Source organism: Apteryx mantelli, chromosome Z (assembly GCF_036417845.1).
Source record: "Apteryx mantelli isolate bAptMan1 chromosome Z, bAptMan1.hap1, whole genome shotgun sequence".
NCBI classification, from domain to species: Eukaryota; Metazoa; Chordata; class Aves; order Apterygiformes; family Apterygidae; genus Apteryx; species Apteryx mantelli.
Window position 1 is genome coordinate 61,242,658 of NC_090020.1, and position 17,626 is coordinate 61,260,283.

Below are 17,626 nucleotides of genomic sequence, written 5' to 3' on the forward strand. Positions count from 1 at the left end.
TCTTTCTGCAACAGAGCTGGAGCAACAATAACGAACAGAAGACCATCTGAATCATCTCACATGAACAGCACCGGCTTTTTAAAAGTTCAATTACTATAGGTAAAACACAGCTTGATACAAAGGATTTCAGTCATACTGAAATACAAGAATATTGAATGTTTCAGTTACATATATCGGTTCACATCAGTCAGCTACTCAGGTTTACAATGAGAATGCTGTCACTTGGGATTGACAGTTCCAAAACAGAACATTTAAAATATATTAATAAAAACTTGAACATATACCACAAAATGCAAGAGGTACACTGGATGATCAAGACTTATTCCTGTGGTGAGAACCTAGTTTTGTGAGTTATTCAGGAATTGCCATACATCACTGCACAGCTTAAGATCACGTCCCTCTCCCCATTACTGCATTTTCCAAAATTAAGCTTTTCATTTTAAGGGAAGAAAATGGGAGAATACAGAACAGATTCAAAGCACATTGGTAACAAAAGGATCTCTCTCAGAAAGTTTCCTCATGCCTTCTTAACGAGAGATTATTTTCTAGTTGACGCTGTTTCCCCTATAGTGCAATCCTACTATACATCTAAACATTAGAGGAACAGCTAATAATCTTTGTTTATTAAATGCTCAACACTCCAGAAAAAAATTTAGAATTAAAACAAAATGATCCAATCAGAATATAAAACCAAAAAATATTGGTTTCCAAAAAACAGTCAGTTAATTTCCATCTCGCTGTGTCAATAGTAGCTTTTTGCATAAGGAGAAAATATAAATCACTCCAACAAAACTAGCAATGAGCTCATCAAATTCAAATGCTGCTTTCCATTTATGTATTTTTTATATTAAAGCAATAAACATGGTTCATTTGTCTTCCACTGGTTACCACGTTTTTCTGTGCTGTTGCTATGAACTTCAGCCATTAGCTGTGCTCCAAGGTAAACTACATGAACCATCAACAAAAGTGACACCCAATCTATGGAGTTCATATTTTCTCCAGATTATCTATGCTAGTTGACAAGCTGGTAATGAAAAAAATCACACTAAGCAAATGGTTCCTCTAATAACAATAAATTTTCTATAAAATTATGAAGGGTACAAAACGTTTCCTTGCATCTATTTTGTCATGAATTCTAATTAATGCTGCGAAAACCTGAGAGTGCTGGGTCATCACAAGAAGTGCATCGAGGTTTGATTGATAATATAGTGCAAGTTGGCCTACGCTGCCAAGATTCCTCTCTTAAATTAATAGCCATCCCACCTGCCCTAATCATACAGCCCAAATGATATTCCCCTTCTTATTTCAATTTTCTGAAAGCAAGGAAACTGGAAAAGATCAGTCATTTATCTTCTAATAGCTGGATAATAGATCTATCACAATAAAACATCTGCACAAACTTAGTGATTTTTTTCACAAAAGTGAAGCTTTTACCGACATTAAATCAATAAGTTATGAAAACACTGACTTAGCCACACATTTCAGTTCTAAATGAAAAAATTAACTGACTAACAGAAGCCTGCTGTTGAAAAGGAAAGAGCCCAGCTTTCTTTTCCCATAATCCCCAAAGGCGCTGCTTTAGTTTAAAAGATCAAGACTCTCATTGCAAAGCCATGACCAATTCCTAGGATCATTTTTAATGTTAGAGGTCTGACTTCCCAAGAATCTGTGCTTCATCTAGTAACCATGCAGTCCGTAAAACCAATCTCAATACTCACTCATTTGTATAAAGCCTTTTTATCTCCAGAACGGAAGTCATACTGTTACTGAATTGCATTTATTATATTTAGGAGTAAATTTAGGTACATTTCAGAGTAAATTTTCACATCAGAGATATTAAGAGTAGTTTAATGTGATTAAAATAGTCTCATTAATGGGGAAAATATTTAAGCAGAGGCTAAAGGAAAATTTAACCCTTGGAAAAGACTGTATAAATCTTAAGCAGCAATAAGTAGATGCCAGGCAATAATTCAATTCACTATCAAGTCTCCACCCCAAATTTGCCTCCATCCCATCCAATATTTCTTCAGAGGTTTCTGGGGACATGACATCGGGAGTACACACCTGGGAACTGATGAGCATCTGCAATTCTGACTAATGTGTCCTGAAACTTCTCTAACATTCTTCTTTCTTAGAAGAGTTCAAAAGTAGCACTGCACTCCATAACACTATATGGTCCCAGAAAAAGGGCTAGAATAGCAACAACTTAGGATATACTGCAAAATTTATGGGGACATTTACTAATCCCCTTCTTGGTGATGAAAAGAATAAACTCAAATACATACACTATATGATATAAGATTTTCACACAAGTATTATAAACCTTCATTGTTTCTAATAGATATTTGTTCAAACAAAATAAGATTGGTTCAGAGCTAAAGAAAATGGAAAGCAGCAGCAAACTTGGACATTTTTAAATATGCCCAACATCCATACACAGACTATAACAAATTACAGTGTTAATGCAAAAAAGAAAAAAAAAAAGTAAAATAACAACAGAAATCTATCTATCAAGCAGTTTCATAGAATAAGCAGCTCCTCTGGAGATGAACACAAAACACTGATATATCACATTCTTGCTTTTAAATTTTGGTTAAATTTTTGAATTATAAATTGTAAGTGCATTTTTTCTTTTCTAATCTAATGCAAACATTAAAGCATTAACGTAATAAAATAAGAACATGTGAACCAACAACTTAAGTATTTTTTGCTCGTTTTGGTAATTCAAAACTATTCCGTAATGCAACTACAATATGCAGTAGTTGTATTACAAATACACAAGTCAAACCGAAAACCAAGATAAGAACAGCTAAGCTAAGTCTAAATCACTGCACAATGCACACATTTACAGATTTAAATATGCTTTTCATCCTAAAAATATTCCATTACATAAGAGTTTCTAATCACAGTCTCAATCCTGCAAATGTGTTTGTAAAAAATAGATAAACTACATAACCATTATACAAGCAACCCAGCTGAAATCAAAGGATCACAGTTATGTTCCCATCAAAAAGAATTCTCATGCATCAACAAAGAAACAGTCTTTCAACGTACAACCTTAAATTAATGTAATACCCTATGGAAAACATAATGTAATATTTCCAAAATCATATTTAAATCAAGACGCAAAGTAGCATTTGTTAAACATTGATATTCCTTGAAGTTTTCCGATATAAAAACAAAATACTGAAACTGAAGCCTCATAAAGCAAAAACAGGCCTCTATTCTGTCTTTTCTTTTTAGTTGCAGCTTTAGATACTCAATTTTAGACTCTGGGATACTTTAGCTTGGACCAACGAATGCAAGTCAGAAGTTTCCTTACTTTCAGGTTTGGACAATGCACAAGAATCCTTTTCAATACTGACATGGAAAACTTCTTTTTCTTTTTTTATTTTAAATGCTGTATGGTTATGCATACAGGTATGATTAATGTACTTGTTTTTTATTATTGTTTTGCATAATGACAGTGGTAAAATACACAGACTACAAACAGAATGTAATTCTATAGTCCTACACAGAATGACAAAAAGCAACTTAAGCAACAAATCCTTCCTCAAATGCCATACTCTAAAGCTAGAAGATCGAGCTCGTAAAGTGAACAGGTGGGGGAAAAAAAAAAAAAGAAAAAAAAAAAAGAAGAGAGAGAATTAAATGGAGAAGTGATACAAAAAACAAGTGCCCTCCCATCCTTCGCCCTCCCCCAAATAATTTACCCTAAAACACCTTCCTTTCTACATATCGTTTCTAAAATATGTTCCTTTCTACATGCAATCATATCATTTGCTCAATTATCTAGAATTACTAGAAAAATAAAAGGAGCAGGCATTCAGTCCAATTTATTTGCTTATTAAGGTCTGAGGTACTTTTTCTATAAAGCAAAGGCACAAAGCTAATTAGATTGTGTGAAGTCACTATAATGCAAATACTTTGAAACATCTAATCTTTTTAAAAATTAAAAACACTGACACAGAATCACAGTTTTGTTGCTACACTGTAACTCACAGCCACTCTTGAGGGTATGTTAACAAGGGTTTGCTCTTGATTCTTTTTGCATCTTAGATTAACGGAGTTCTTGGCTTTTAATTGAATCTTTGTGTTAAGTAACTTAAAGAGTAGGGTGATCTTTCATTTATCTGACCAGAAATTTTAATGAAATCTTGGGTTAAGGTTGGATCTTATCTCATTTTAAGTTTTGCTTACCTCAGCTTATATTAAAATTTACTACTGATTGAAACCTAACAAATGAACATATTTGGCACAGTCTGATAAACTGGCTTCATTTTACTTTAGGAAAATTCCCATCCACACAGTTTCTTGTTACTTCAAATGTAAAATGACTCCCACTAATTTAAATACATTGTGCCTTTTCTATGCAACATAAATTGCATTGATAATCCACAACAGTATATTCTCTTTTAAAAAGTTCTACTTTGCATAAATTTAGAAGCATCTCTGTTTAGTAGCTATTTCCTGTCATTTTAATGTAGAGATTTTGTCAATAAGTTTCAAAGATTCCACGTGAGGTCAAAAGGTTATAGAAAAGAAAAAATGTGTTAAAAAAATTTTTTTTAATTAAACTGAATGTTCAATCATCATTTGAGCAACAAAACATTCTCAACTGTTACATTAATCACTAATGCTAATAATTACACTCCCCCTACAATCATATTTAAAACAAATGAAGTAATATCAAACAAAAATCATATGCTGGAATTCCCCTTTCCTGCCCCCCCAGGTATTAGATACAGTGCACTGACTGTGGCTTGTTCAAGGTTTATTGGTAAGTACAGGGAAATGCCAAAAACTAACCTGACATTTCCATGGGAAAAGAAAGGTAGAGGATCATCGATGTTCAGTAGGCCTTTTTAAAAAGTCACTAAGATCCTCCTACCCTTGTGAAGGGACTATTTAATGAAAATACCACCAATTTCCAAACTCACTCATCTGCTGACATTGGATTAAGACAATCAAACACTAGCCTCATCTAGCTGAAAAGCAGGAGTTGACAAGTAATGTTGGTACAAAGAGATAGCTTCTGTGCACTCGATCTGCAGGAAACCAAAGATTCCTGTTGAGTAAACACAAGGTCTGGGCTCCACATAACCGTCCCACAAATTTCAGGGTGCCTCACTGTCAAACAGGCAACAGAATCTGCAAAAACTTGAGAAATACCATTACTCAAACAGGTATTTTAAACAGGTTTTCAGACAGGACTTCACATGCTGTTGTTCTACAGCTCAGGACCCCTTCCTAGAACTCCTGTGAAGACAACTGACAGCTTTCCTCACAAAGGCTGCAAAATGTTTCCCAAAAGCTTTTGTCTTTTCTATATGTAGGAGGAGCTTTGTCCTCCCCATCCCCCCATATAAACTCCAAGTGTCTGAAATTTAGTTTCCCTTGGAAAATATAAAAAGTGGCTCAAATTGCTCAAATTCCTCTTGAAATTTTTATCAAGACTTAAAACTAGCCTACCTGACCTGTATATAAGGAAGAACCCCCACAAGTGGCTGCATCTCTTCTACTTTTAAGAGCTATGCAGTTGCTGAAAATGACAATGTTTCCTACACTATGAGCAAACTGCTATGCTCTCTAGAGGCACAGAGTAGGAGCTTATTCAAACTGCAGCTATGCGGTAATAAAACACTTTTTTGCACTCTAGGCTTTCTGTTAGTAAATTTGGAGACTTTGGGGGAACATCCAGTGGAACATGGCAAAAGAAGACTACTTGAACTGAAGCTTTTTCATGCTCCACTGGTCTTCCCAAAGACAAACTATCAATGATTAAACAAACAGGATCCATTCTAGATCATGACAAGCTGTGGAGCTTGGGGTGAAAGAGCACATACTAATAATATTTGGTTTTAATTCAGAGAATCCTGGAAACAAATTGCACTGTTCCCTTCTGGAATAATAATTGCTTCTTGAAAAAGCAAAACTCCTGAAGCTGAGATGTCTCAACCCTGGCTGGAATCAGGTCTTGCTAGGGTACAGACCAAGAGGAATCAGAGGGAAGAAAAAGCTGCAGCAATTACCCCTCCAAGGAGGCTTTTCTGAAAAGGTCCAGGAAAGCTGATTCTAGACCATCATTCTTAGCTTCTTGAATGTGTTTGGAAAAAAAACAGCATAACCTTGGCTATTGCTCCAACTGCTATCTTCATAAATACCATGTCCTATGTCCATTATTCAGTGGCACAGGGGCACCAGAATTGTAGCATTTACTAAGCAATGAGCATTATGCTTGTAAATATCTCTAACTGCTGGGAGCAATGTGCTGGGAAAAGGAAGACCTATATCTACTGTATACATTTTTCTCCATAAATTTATATTAAAGCATGTGACAAATTATCCAACAACTAATCATTTATACTAAGCAATAAGGACTAGAGAACAGAGCGAAAATGCAAGGATTTCATTTTCCTACCATCAGCAATGGAAAGAAACAGAGATGGCTTCTCTGTCCGTTATGCCTCCACAGGTATAAATAACTGAATCTCACATTCACAGATTGGATGCACACCGAGAGCATGAACCACAAAAAGAAAATACACAAAGAACCACTGGGGGGCAACTCCATAGAAGTATAAAGGCCTCTGACAAATGAACATAGGTCAAGCATGGATGCAGTCAGGAGAACTAACTAACTGATTTACTGTCTGCTGAGCCATTAAGCTCTGACACTCTCCTTCAGCAACCCTTCAGCGGAAGCTGCTAGATGTCTATTAGGGAACAACACCACTTATCTACTGGACACCTGGACTCTACTAGAACAACAGAAGATATATTCCTGTACGTTATAAAGAAACACTGGGCTAACAGTAGATGAATCAACACACCATTTGATACCTAGTAATACTTTCATTTAATCAAAAAGCACTATATTCACTGAATTAGTCATTTAAACAAGAACATGAGAAAAGTTTTAATTCACAACTCTGTTTTCTATCTGAAGTCTTTGACTCATTGCTCAATTACCTTTTTGACTTAGACTTGTGAGACTTGCGCATAGTGGATACAGAAAGAAAAATATTTGATTGTGCATTCCTGACCATTGTGAGACATCCAAGAGGTCATATAAATTTATAGAAATCCTGTTTCTGTATTAGGCAGGCAAAACATAATAGGAGTATTACATCTACAGTAATTAAGATTGTCATTGGACATTAGTTTTACCTACCATATTGGAAGCAGGAAAATTTGCAAGAACAAACAAGTGTATGCACTGCAAGTATCATGGGTTAGCAGTGATACACGCTACAAGGTCGACTGACATCAACAAGAATACTATGCATTGCACAGAAGTAATTTATTCTTACAATATCATAACCAAATAGAAACAATCCAGCTATCTTTTCAATGAAAAAAATGTTTATATGAAGACACCTGTACACTGATTCATATCATCATAAAAATTTCAGTTTCAAAATTAAGTTTAAAAAAGCATACATAAAGAAAACATATTAACAAAACAAATTAAGAATAAAATCCTGTGACATAAGCAAAATTACCAGTGCTATTAAAGGAGATGACCAACATTACATCCAAAGTACAATGCACAAATACACTGTGATAGCTCTATTTAGAAGCATATCAGGAAGGGTTAGGCAAGTGTATTATGTACTGCTGAATGACAGCCTGTAGTGTAATTCTTAAAAATTATGGTCTAGCAATATTTGTCACTTACCGTACTTCTATCCTTCAAAAGCTTTTCTATCACTTCAATTAACATTTCCTTTTGCTCTGGATCAAGACTAGAAGGAAAAAATAAAGGGCAATTTATTCACTTCTTTCAATATTCCATTTATATATTTGGTCAGATACACCAGATATTAAAAGTGGCTAGGTTTGTTGACCTCTAGACACAAGCTGGAAACCAAGAGTGCTGAGGAAGCCACTTTCAGTAAAATCAAGCATTCCAAATAATTGATATTAAAAGAACTCCACTGAATAAAAACTAATCATGGATTACAGAAATGAAGTAACATAAAACTATAAAGATTATAAGACACGCATAACTAGTATAACAATAGTGAAAAAAGAATCCTAATACTTAGACTTCTATAAAAATTTTAAGATTTTAAGAAACATTAACAGGGGCCAATCCATCAGAAAAAAAACCTTGCCTGAGCTTCAGATGTTAAGTAACAAGAATCTCACTGCTTCCGTAGAAGGGAGCTTCAGCAAGAAATAATTCAGTGGTAAATGAACATCAGGCCAGAGCAGAGCTGTACCTTTAGTACCTAATTATTGGTAGAAAGCTGCAAATAAGGTACTTTGTTAACATTACCATTTTAGACAGAAGTGTTAGAATTCAGAGTTTAGAAAGTTGTATTCAAGTGTACGTATACCAAGTTGGTGTGCAAGTTGATGAAAAATATAGACTACTTGAGGTCCTATATAAACTGTAAAGCCAGAAGAAAAAAAAATTACAGTGATCCTTGTACTGTCCTTCTGCATATTCAAAAGGAGAGCAGAGAAAACTTTGCCAGAAGCACCCATTATTGTAAGACCTGCTTCTTAGCTTTTTTGTGTACCATATCAAAGACACAAGGAGCAGGTAAGGACCAACCTGCCATTCCAGTTGCTTCTTCATCATGTATCTACAGAGCATGGAAGAACCCAAAGCAAAGGCAGAAAAGACAAAAGACAGTACATTCAAAGAGCCATTTATACAGATAATAAATTTTCAAAGATGTAAAACTACTTTCAATGTGGATACTATTACAGACAAGTAAGGAAGCATCTGGTCAATATTGTGCACTTCAATTTTAACAGGGAGTAATGAACTGCCCTAATGCACAGTACATCATTTCCAGCTGCAGACTCACAAAGTGAATATCCAGCCGAGTATTACTTTGTTAAAGCTCTGACACCTAGCGATACTAGAGCATGCTAAATGGATAATGTTAAACGCTGTTAGAAGCCACTACCATTGGCATATGCAAAGCACCAGCACACAGTTCCACAGGTACTTTTACAATAACCTCTTGTTACAACTTCTGTTTTTGTCAAGAGTGTCATGGATCTTCTGCAGAGGACCAAAACCTTTAGAGGAAAAGTCAAAAGTCTAACATGCCCTACTTTAAATCTTCAAAATTGGCATAAAATTTAAAGAGAAATAGGTGAATAACTTCTTACTAAGAAATTTAAAAAAAAATACTAAGCAAAAATTTTGGATGCAATCTCAGGAAAATCTTCAGTAAGGGCTCTTACAACTGAATTCCCACTTCTCCATCTCCTCTTTGCTGATGTTTTAGATAAGAAAGGCAGCATTCTTGCGGGGGGAAAAAAAAAAAAGGCAGAACAGGCAAAGAGCTCAGAGTGATTCTGATCCCATTACGGTATCTGTTAGTAATAGCACGGTATCTATCAACAGCAATGACCAGACTGTTAAAAAGTCCTTTTCCAAATTTTGCTGTGACTAAGTGCAAGGACACAGTAGAGTTCTCTATTGATAGACAGAAGATACTAATAGCTTTGAAGTGCACTCAAAGTGAAATAAGCAAGAGACCTGACATTTTCAATGATAAAATTACTCTGATGTACCTGGTAATGTTGATTGCATTGGGCACAAATGTTGTTGTTCACACTATGCCTGAAATCTTTTCTGTTTGGCTATGTAAGCTTCACGCTGTTAGGATTGATTGAACCACTAATGAACAAGCTCTTTTAGGTCAGACATCCATCCAAACACCATGACACTGAACACAAGGAAGATTGGAGTATCGAACCTACATCAGGTAGTCTGACTGGAGCAGTTAAGTGAACTACAGAACTATGAAACAGGTAGAGAAGTTATGGAAACCAGGAAGTAAATGGAGCATACAGGCACTATCAGAATAAATTTACTTTTTCTTGGTCAAACTCTCTCAGAAGACAGGGTAACTGGACGTAGGGGAGTACATAAATTGTTGACTGATCTTCAAATCAAAAATCCATTCCCTGCAGAACTCTGATTCTGACCAACTATAGAGTGAGTCTTCTGACATTTCTTGCTCATTACAAATAGGCCAAGAGATGACCTTGCCAACAGTATATGATTTTTAATCACTGAATTGTGGAGCTACCAGTTGTGATCCCTGCTGAAATATCTGCTGAGATTCCATTTAAAGACTCTTATTTGTAGACAAGCCAACTGTTCCTGCCTGTGGACAGGTTAATGTGACAGCCTCTTTCACCAGTTCTGAGTGCTGCTGCTTCTTCACACGATCCAGAAAACTACTTTCTCCCCCATTCCTGTGGTAAACCAATACTATGAGATACAACATTTGTATGAGTAAATTTTGAATGAATGACAGCAAGAGTTCACGTGCTCTCTATAAGCAGTTCCCAAATCCTACTACCAGGGACACTATTGTTAAAAGTTATGACTCCACTCCCAAATAATGTCCAGGTAAGGTGGAGTTTGCAACTACAAGAGTTTGAAAACTCCTGTTATGATGCACAGAAGGTTTGTGTGAAGTGAGAACTCTTGTGAATGATGTACAGGCCCTCAAAACCATTAAGGGTACCCTTACAGAACACTATTTTCATTAGCAAGGGAAAACAGACAGGAATTACTATGCAAGCCGCATGTCCATTTTACTGCCAGTCAGGAATTCATTGGAACTAGAAGGGACCATGGCCAGTTTCTCCAGACTGTGCTGTTGGAGATAAACTTTTTACCTTAGATATTGTAAGAATGATTGTGAAGTCTGGTTGCTGATATCACATAGATACCCTCTACTTATGTGAGCCACAGGTAGCAAAAAATACAAGTTACAGACAAAGATGCAATCATATCTGGATGATTGGATGAAACATGGATAAAAGGTCTTTCAAGAATTAAGCTAGATTTCAGCACCTTCCAATTTTGCACCAATAAGCTCTTTAGTTTGGACTAGTAAAATAAAACCTGGTCTATGATGACACAGAATACGCAATTTAAGTTAAGATTCCCTGGATTATACTGTTGTGCCTTGTTGGCACAGACAGACTGTCATTACTGCCAAACTCTTCCAAATGGTTTTGCTATTATTAAAAAAAAAAAAAAAAAAGAATAGTCCAGGCCAAAATTTGTGTGTGTGTGCTGGAAATATCTATCAATCAGCTGCTAACAAAAAGTTACTCAAATAGCAGAAACTTAAGAGCCATTTCCTCTTGTTAGGTTATGTGATAAAAGGCTCGGTCTTCACATACACAAAGGAGCACAGGGGAACAAAGGCAGGTGGGGGAACCCGAGTAATCCAGCTATTCCCTGGGGCATCTCATGAGAGCGATCAACTCATAAAAGGTCCACCTCCACTCACACAAAGGAATACCTAAGGAAATGACAGGCAAAGGAACCCCAATAACCCAGTCAGCAAAAAGGAGCCCCTGCCCTGGCTCTTCCCAGGGCTGTCCCAGGAGAGCCAGCAGCCTTGTTGGCCAGGGGTGACACCCATCACAGTGAGTCAACAGGAGAGGCTCTCAAGAGAAGCTTTCAGACTGAGCTGTGTTACTACCTACCTACATGGCTATGAAACTTATTATGGGATACAGGGAGGAGCATTTGGGGATTGTACAAGACTTATTATGGGATGTTTAGGGGAGGAACTAAAGGCAGGGAAAGGGAGGGATCAGGCTGGTTTAGGGAGGAGCAAGCATGGGAAAACAGGGGGATAGGGGATAAAAGTAGCCGTTCAGGTGTAAACATGTTGCTGGTCAGTATGCTTGCCTGACCTTGCCCTACACCTGATCACTGCAGTCTGTCCTGTCTTCGTATTAAACTCAATTTCTAACTATTCTCCTGAGTGCGGGGGCCTCTATTCTGTGTGCATGAAGGTCTAAGTGCCAGCAACTGGAGTCAGATCAGGATCACGGGGACCCATCTGCCTGTGCTGCCAGCAACCAGAATGAGAGAGGGTACATATGTCAGCATGTGGTCGCCAGTGAATATCAACCAGACTAGCCGACATGGGAGCCAGGTATTGAAGCAGTGATAAGTCTGGGTTGGATATGCGTCTGTGTCTCTGAATGAGACAACAGGGGAATTTAGCTGCTGGAGAGACTGAGTACCCAGGCCAAGGACTGGGGAGACTGTGAGGTCTGGGGGTCAACAAACAGGGGAGACCTGTTTGTATGTGTGTGTGCACATGTGTGTTGCTGTGCGGGAGGCAACAGGCTAGTCTGAGCGTCTAAGCCCAGTTACTGGAGGGATCCACAGTGTGTGTATGGGTGTGTGCAAGGGGGGTCTGTGCCAGCAGCTAGGGAGTGTGTGGATCCAGGGCCAGTTACGGTATAGACCAAGTGTCTAGGCCAGTGACTGGGAGATCCATAGTATGTTTAGGGCGGCAGGATAGGGGGAGGGAAGGGAGCCTGCATTGTGTCTGTGAGTGAGGGGGTCTGTACCAGCAACTGGAGTGGGACTGTGCACCTAGGGGGCTCACACGAGCAGGTGCCACCAAACGGGGAGACTGAGGATCCAGGGCCAGTTACTGGACGGACTGAGTGTCTAGGTCAGTTACTGGGGAATTCATATTGTATTTATGTACGTATTTCCCACTAAATGACCACAGGCAAAAGAAAAGGGAAATTAGTAGCAGGATGAATGCCCTTCTCTGAGCTGGAAAGGTATGGGTGCTGTTGTCTCCAGCTGAGTAAGCCACTGCCTTGACAAGAGCTTCTGAAGAGGGAAGAGGAAGATGAGTTGGAATTGAATAGATAAAATTTCTGCTAGTTTATATTCATTTGTCCAGCTGGACTGCATACCTTCAGGATGAAAGATATAGAAGCTAAACATAGAAATTTTGGATTCTCAGAAAACCCATCAAAATAGTTGCTACACAGACTATAACAACTGGGATACTAAAAGCAAAAGGTAGTATATCAGTTTCTCTTTTGTACCCATTTATACTTTGTGCTACTCTCTTCAGACAAGAACTCCCTACAATAATATAAACAATCATACCTGTTACATATATTGTAAGTGAATTTTGACACATCACACAGTTTTTAAGTTTTCATAGGGTATAATAAGCTCTCTTCCTCTTTAAAAGTAAAAAACAAAATGGGAAAAACAAAAACCATGACCAGTCCCTAAAGTTATGAAATATGAACTATGCTGACAATATACACAGTAAATAGGAAGACTATTAATGCAAATAAGTAATCTGCAGGTTGCACCAAGCACAAGCTGCTAAATTGAACCTATCCGTTCTGAAAAAGGAAAGCAGAAGAGAAGACCAACAAAAGTATCTTCAGAATATTTCAATAAAAGTGTATTCTTATTGTTTACAGAAGTGCCTTGTGATTTTTATTTAGGCCTACTATTTTATTAAGGCCTACTATTAAGCTAAGAATCCAGTCCATCATTTCAAAGTCTTCACTGTCCTAGCCACTTTAACCCAACAAACATTGGCCATTGCCAAAAGGGCCAGTCCTCTCTGCACCTTTCTTCTCAGTAGCTTGCTTCTTCCACTTTGTATATTTTGTGCCAGTAACAACATAGTTTGGCCATGTCACTTGCTACTAAAGAGCAAGGGGGGGGAAAAAAAAAAAAAAAGCACAAATGACACCCTTGATACCCTTATTTATTACCCTTGTACTAACTTGCCCAACATCTACTGCAATGAACCCTCTTCCCCCAAACTGGGACACTATCCCCACAGTTACTCTAGCAAACAACAGACTGTTCTGAAGTGTTTTGGAATTTATTCTTACATTAAGGTGGATCCAACTCTCAAACAAAGATTTTAATCATTTTTTTCAAATATTTTTCTGAAATTTAAGATGTATAATAGGTGTCATAACTATATCAAAATGCTACAATTATTAATCAAAGCATTTTTATCTTACAAAAATATTACAACAATACCATGAAAAGCAAAGGAGGACAGAGAAATGCAATGCTTACCAAATGGTAAAGAATCATATTCAAAAAGAACAGAACTGTATTTACAGGAAGACATTATAAACAGACAGTAATGATTCAAAAAAATAAAATCTCAAAGTACTCAGTGTCTCCATTTCACACGAGTAGAAGACAGTAGATATTCTCGATCTCAACTGCTGGCAAAAAGCATATGAAAACATTTACTGTAGTAATTGAGGAAGAAAAATTCCAAAGTACCTGAATTCTCACTAAATCAGTTGGGTGACTGAATGTCTACATATTCTCTACACTTTTTCAGAAATAGATCGGAGATATATACGTGCATAAATGTGTGTGTGTATATATGTGTATCATATACATGTAAAAATACATATACACACACCCCTTAATTTGTCTTACTTTGTGTTATTTAACAAAGCCCACAATGATTTTTAAAACTGCTTTTCAACACGTGAGAATTACTTACCTGTATAGTTTTTGGATTGCATGGGCTGCATTCTTCCTCACATAAGGAGATAAATCAGAAGAAGCTTCCTTAATAGCAAGCATCATAATAGGAACAATAATTGGCACACGGATACTGGATAAAACTCTTAAAGCACTTGCACGGATTAACTGATTAGGATCCTGAAAAATGGGAGAGAAGAGGAGGGAGAAAAAAAAAAAGACAGTGTGGAAATGCATCATTAAATCCTCTATAGTGCTTACGCTAATTAGTGTGCATTAAACCACCTTTTTCCCCTTTTATACCATCAGTCAAGCTTTCAGCTTAAGGCCACACAGATATGAAAACGTGCCAAACTTCACACAATAAAGTTTCATCAACTGGATCGGGGGCAGGGGAGGGGAGAAGAAGCAGCAAACATTATGAAAATCTGACAAAGGAAAGCATTGACATAGTGCACTTATCCAAGCAAAATATGAAAATGATGGACTAAAGACTAATATTTTATGATCTGAAGCATTTTCTGCAATCCAAGTGGAATTCAGGTATTCTGAAAAGACACACCTGGCTCAATTTTATTACTTAAATATATCAATTAGCAGATGCATATGTGGTTCTCTGTTGTGACACTCCTACTCAACTTCTTCCTAACTACACACCCATTTTGCTCTTTACTGCAAAACATCATCTAAGCTGGGGTTTTGTTAAGAACATGTAAAATTTTTAAGCTTAATGTTTTGAGACTCTCTTCTACTTCCTACCTTCCTTTCTTTGCTCCCAGTTCTCTGCCCCCCCTTTATAATGCTAGGGCTAGCTTGGAGATCCAACAATAGCACAAAACATCTGCACTTGGAGGCACCATTATGCTAAAGTGGTACATTAATCATGGGCTTGGGACACAGAGGGAAAAAAACAAAACAAAACAAAAAAAACAGTGCTTAATCAAGCACTAAATCCACTAGAATGTAGAAAACTGAAGTTGTGGCTGCATTAATTCAGCGTGCTACCTGTCAGAAGGGCACTGTTCAAAGAATATTTCAATCAAGGCCTAAGAGTTGGCAACACAGGTTTCTGGACTGTTATTACTTCATAACCAATTTATCTAAGCCCTCAAAATGCCTAATTTATAGCAACTTCTGGGCAGCAAGTGGATGGTGAAACCACTTAATTCAACTGTTGTTCTGGAAAACAGTCTTGTGTTCAGTGTTGCAAAGCTCATCTCCAATCACACTAGCGTTTAAAAAAACTCTAGCAAGTTCATAGCGGGGGGGGGACCCCACACATAACAAAGCTCAGAGTTATATTACTCATTACAAAGCTGGAAGCACAATGGTACAAAAAAAGAACAGAATGAATTTCATTTGGTTATTTTTTATGGTTGGCTTAAAAATTTCCTTAGTTACTCCAAAAAATCTCATCAAGCTTAGATTCTACCTCCTTGCTGCATCACCACTTCTGAGTTACTCACAGCCACAACTTTGAGTTATCTCCTCTCCTTTTGTTCCTATCCACAGCTTCTTAAAAGTTATACCAGAGACATGTTCCCTGTACATAGATCTCATTAAAAAGTTCAGTTGAATTCTAGCTTTTCGTGACAGCCACAGATGGCAAGCATGTCACACATGAGACATTGAAATAAAAGGTAGAAGGAAAGAGGCAGAACGCTATATTCAGTTGTGGGATGCTCCTAGTGTTGCACAGCTGGCGCTCTGACTGCAACACACTTTCTGACAAGAGGTAAGGTCTGGATCAGTGATGCGACAGAAATTAATTACAAACCTAGAGTAGCCTTACAAGGTACAGGAGAAAAGAAAACTCTTTTTCATTGGCCAAACTTAAGGGCAGAGAATTAATAAATCTTTCTAACTCTCCACAGTCACACTTCAAAGGCAATCTTAGCTTTTGCACTCTAATCCCACTCCCCATGAATCTGAAAAGAAACAGTAGAAAATGCTATTTCTTTGGTACTTTCTAATAAAAGTAATATGCACTACACATTGAATATTTTAATGTAGGCGCTATAGTTTTCCTTACATTCCACTTCTGTTACACTTAAGCATCTTTTACACAAACTAGAAGAAACACAAGGTTCAAGGTAATAACTAGATCTCCATCCTACATACACCAATCAGCTGCACTACTTTAGTGAAATAGTTCTACTTCAAGCAAGCTTAGCTGCCTCATGGGGCTTGAGGCAGCACAAAAAACTTTGTGTAAATGACATGATAACTTGAGACTGCTTTACCAGATGCAGATACCTACATGCTTTAGCTTACCAGACTACACTTGCACAGATCTTTTTATTTTTGTGATAACACCTCAGAATTCTCAAAGAAATGCTATCTAAAAGGTACTCACCTTTAAAGCACGCTGAAAAGTACTGATGGACAACAATGCTAGATCTTGCTGCTCTTCTGCGTAACGCATCAGATAAACATATACAAGCTTTTTTATCTGAAAACAAAAACACAGAAACATCATTATCAGAAAGTTTTGGTATTCTATAAAACTGAGCTCTAGATTGCACATTTTCATCAATATTTTATTCTTTGAAGGAATGGAAAAATTAATACATCACTGGAATAGTCACATGCTCAATAATATTGAAAGGGACTTCTCAAGAGTCTTATGACTTACTGTAAATCTTTTAATAAAAATACCCTGAGATGCTGCAAAATTCCCTAATTAAGGATATGGTCAAATGAAGACTAATAAGATAGAGTACTGCTTTGTGTTATATATTAGAAAATAGAGACTTGAATAATCTAAGAAGTTGCCACGTGGCAACTGACCACTTGAGCAATCGTAATCCATTCTTAACAAAAACAGCATAGATTAGGCTAAACTGCAATTGCCAAGGATTTCAGCAAGTCCATTTTACCTTACTCTGAAACTCAAAGTCAATTACTTTAACACATCCGAAAGGGAATATAACTCCCAGCTGAAGGGTGGTAACTTACACTATTTAACTTTGATTAAAAGAGCACTTCTGTCTGTCTTGTACAAAAGCAAAGGGTATTAGATACACCTTTGCCTGATTACAAGCATTCAAAAGATGCAGTCATTCATAAGCTTATTATAAAGGATGCAATGTTCAAAGATTAAGAAAACCTCAATACGATTTGGGGGGAGGGGAGTTTTCAATTTAATTCATTTTACCCCCTCATGGCCACTGTGCGTCAAGTAAGCATTGAACGCGTTCTTTACATTTGAGTTGTAAACTGACTTATTGGGGTTTATAATGGAAACTCTGAAAGACCCTCAACTACAGCTGTGCTATAATTACCATCACTATCAGAAGATGCATCTTTGTGCCAATTCTGGCAAAAAGA

At 37.1% G+C, this 17,626-nt stretch overlaps 1 protein-coding gene across 5 annotated transcripts in view; it reads right to left on the reverse strand.

Annotated features, from left to right (window-relative positions):
* Positions 1 to 17,626, reverse strand: part of AP3B1 (adaptor related protein complex 3 subunit beta 1) — a 159,085-nt gene that overhangs the window by 117,134 nt on the left and 24,325 nt on the right. For all 5 annotated transcript variants that reach the window (XM_067316248.1, XM_067316245.1, XM_067316246.1 and 2 more), the window contains exons 4-6: positions 16,653 to 16,748; positions 14,316 to 14,476; positions 7,682 to 7,748 (exon numbers count right to left, since the gene is read on the reverse strand). In XM_067316248.1, the coding sequence (XP_067172349.1) occupies positions 7,682 to 7,748; positions 14,316 to 14,476; positions 16,653 to 16,748 (324 nt within the window). The remainder of the gene's footprint in view (positions 1 to 7,681; positions 7,749 to 14,315; positions 14,477 to 16,652; positions 16,749 to 17,626) is intronic.